The sequence below is a fragment of the Anneissia japonica genome, unplaced genomic scaffold (genome assembly GCF_011630105.1).
Source record: "Anneissia japonica isolate Jap-2015-1 unplaced genomic scaffold, ASM1163010v1 scaffold11029_len304543_cov171, whole genome shotgun sequence".
NCBI classification, from domain to species: domain Eukaryota; kingdom Metazoa; phylum Echinodermata; class Crinoidea; order Comatulida; family Comatulidae; genus Anneissia; species Anneissia japonica.
Window position 1 is genome coordinate 251,932 of NW_022688960.1, and position 2,756 is coordinate 254,687.

The 2,756-nt window shown below is 33.3% G+C and overlaps 1 protein-coding gene across 1 annotated transcript in view; it reads right to left on the reverse strand.

Annotated features, from left to right (window-relative positions):
* The window catches only part of LOC117124320 (acid-sensing ion channel 4-A-like), a 40,519-nt gene extending 39,283 nt beyond the window's left edge, over positions 1-1,236 (reverse strand). Inside the window, exon 1 of the mRNA XM_033270515.1 lies at positions 786-1,236. Within this exon, the coding sequence (XP_033126406.1) occupies positions 786-1,003 (218 nt within the window). The 5' untranslated portion in view covers positions 1,004-1,236. The remainder of the gene's footprint in view (positions 1-785) is intronic.
* Between the last annotated feature and the right edge of the window lie 1,520 nt (positions 1,237-2,756).

Consider the following 2,756-nt stretch of genomic DNA (forward strand, 5'->3'; position numbering starts at 1 on the left):
GTAACTGTGAAAGTTTCGATTTTAAATTCCTGAATCAGTCTCTGAAAACTATGAATTCGGAGTGTATTTATTCATTATTTGACGTCTCAGAATGCAGGAAAATGAATTTCTAAGCATTTAGAACTTTCCCAAGAAGGACCCCTAGACCCTCACATCCTTATCTCTTCTGTTAAAATTTGTCTTCCACAAATCAAGCTCACTTCTCATGACCCCGTCCACCGGGGGCCCCATCTGTGCAATTGTCAGTGTACTCTGGATCCGCGCCTGTTGTATTTAGTGGCGGCTTGGTATAGATCTATCATCCCTTCATCAGTTAAAATTTCTCCCTGAGCCCTCTATTTCAAATTCCTGGATACGCCACTGATATCACGTCATTTATTTAGTCGTTAAAGCAGTTACAATATAATGACAAACATCATTAAAAAGGAGCAACTTTGAAAGTCAACAATGTAAATGACAATCGGCGGGACCAAACAAGTCCGAGTCTCGAAAAGCCACAAGGCCCCTTGCCCCATCGCTACTCCATTGATGATGATGATGATGATGATGATGATAATGATGGTGTTGATGATGATGATGAAAATGATGATGATGATGATGATGATGATGATGATGATGATGATGATGATGATGATGATAATGATGAAGATGATGATGACGACGATGGTGGTGATGATGGTGGTGGTGGTAGTAGTGGTGGTGTTGGTGATGGGAATGATGGTGATGATTTTGACGATGATAATAATGATGACGACGATGATGATGATAATAATACAATAGCTTACCTCCTTGATGTACTGTGGTTCCTAGTTGTATATTTCACACCGTGCATGGTCGTTGATTCCAGAAAATCTGTGAGATTGTAGACAGGTTTTGAACAATCTGCGGCACCCTTGTCACGATCTATTTCCGTTTTCTCTGGCTTTGGTTCCATTTCTAGTACATCTGGACAATGAGATACATTCACTTCCATGGCGCCTACTCGCGGATTGCTCATGTACATATTTCAAAATAGGCCTGCACCAATATTTTGCACGTTATAAATAAATATGTCGCTAGTCAAGCAGAATTCACTGAAACAAAACTTAATAGTATACCATTATTGTGAAAACACCATACCATGGTTTGTTTCAACTGTAAAGTAAATATGTATTAATGAGGCGTGCGTCAGTCGAATTGTGAAATGATAAAATCAGCGATGAGGAAACTCTGGAAGCAAAATTATATTCTCAGCCAATAAACGTCAATTTCACCGACTAAACGTTAAGAATTCTGCGTAGACGCTTTAATTAATAGCTTGGGCGTAACATCAACAAGTGCTGACGACAAAAGTGTCTCTCTGATTTCTAATTCAGCGCCCACAAGTTGCTGCGTCAATAATAATGGAATACGTGATTGTTATAGCATCCTATAAGCTTATCTCACGAACGCTGTTATCAGAGCGCCATATAATAATGTAATGTGTGTCTAGCTATTATACTTTCCTTTACTTTGGATATCAATGTTATTATTTGTAATTTACTAATAATGGATATACGATTCAGTATTTGAAATAAATTGAAATTAATTATCTGATTCAATTACACGTGTTAGGCTTTATATGCTGTTGGCTGCGAGATTGAGTGCGTAACTTTTGATGGCTTTATTGAAACATGTTGATATTATTTGATTTGAGTGAATGTCTGAAATATTAATACTGTACAAGGTATGTCGATCGTCAAGTAGGCTTACAATAACCATTATATGCCAACCATTTCCGCCCGGTAATAAAATAATAATAATAATAATAATAATAATAATAATAATGATAATGATGATAATAATAACAAAAATAATGATAATAATAATAATAATAATAATAATAATAATGATAATAATAATAATAATATTAACATTAAAAATAATATAATAATAATAAATAATAATGATAATGTTAATGTTAATGATAATGTTAATGTTAATGATAATGACGATGACAATATTATTATTATTATTATTATTATTATTATTATTATCATTATTATTATTATTATTCGATATATATATATATATATGTGTGTATATATATATAAAATTTGTTCTTAAAATTATATATCAGTAGTTGAAATAAAAAATTATGACAAGGCATGTACATTCTTTGTCATAATTTTTTGTTTCAACGACTGATATATATATGTATATATATATATATATATATATATATATATATATATAGATTAAAAAGCAAAATACTGGAAAACAACAATGCTGTGGGAAACAATGGCTGGATCTCAGTAGAGATACAAAAATGATAAGCAACAGCTAAAAAGTAAACGTAAGTAAACAGCCAGAAATAGAACCAGAGCTTTCGGACAACACTAGTCCTTCCTCAGTGGCGAGGGATAAGATGTGTATAAGAGACAGATATAAAGGTATCCTCCAAGTGATTTCACGTCAACAGGTTCTGTCAATTGTGGTAATGATGTCGAATTGGCAATTGTTATTTCGTCAGAACCCGAAAAACTACTTCCACGTATTTGATTTTCAACACGATTCGTCCAATACAAACGACAATCTGTAACAAGATAAGCAGAGATGTAAGTTACGTTTTTGTATGGCGAAAAACAGAAGTACTGCGCGAGCTCCAAATAAATGTTTTCGTTAGGAATATATTAAATTGTTATCATCGAAAATTTTCAAATATATTTGTTACCTGACAAATCCACATCAATACCGTTCACCTTTTGACCAGACACAACGACTTGTCGGTCTTTGCC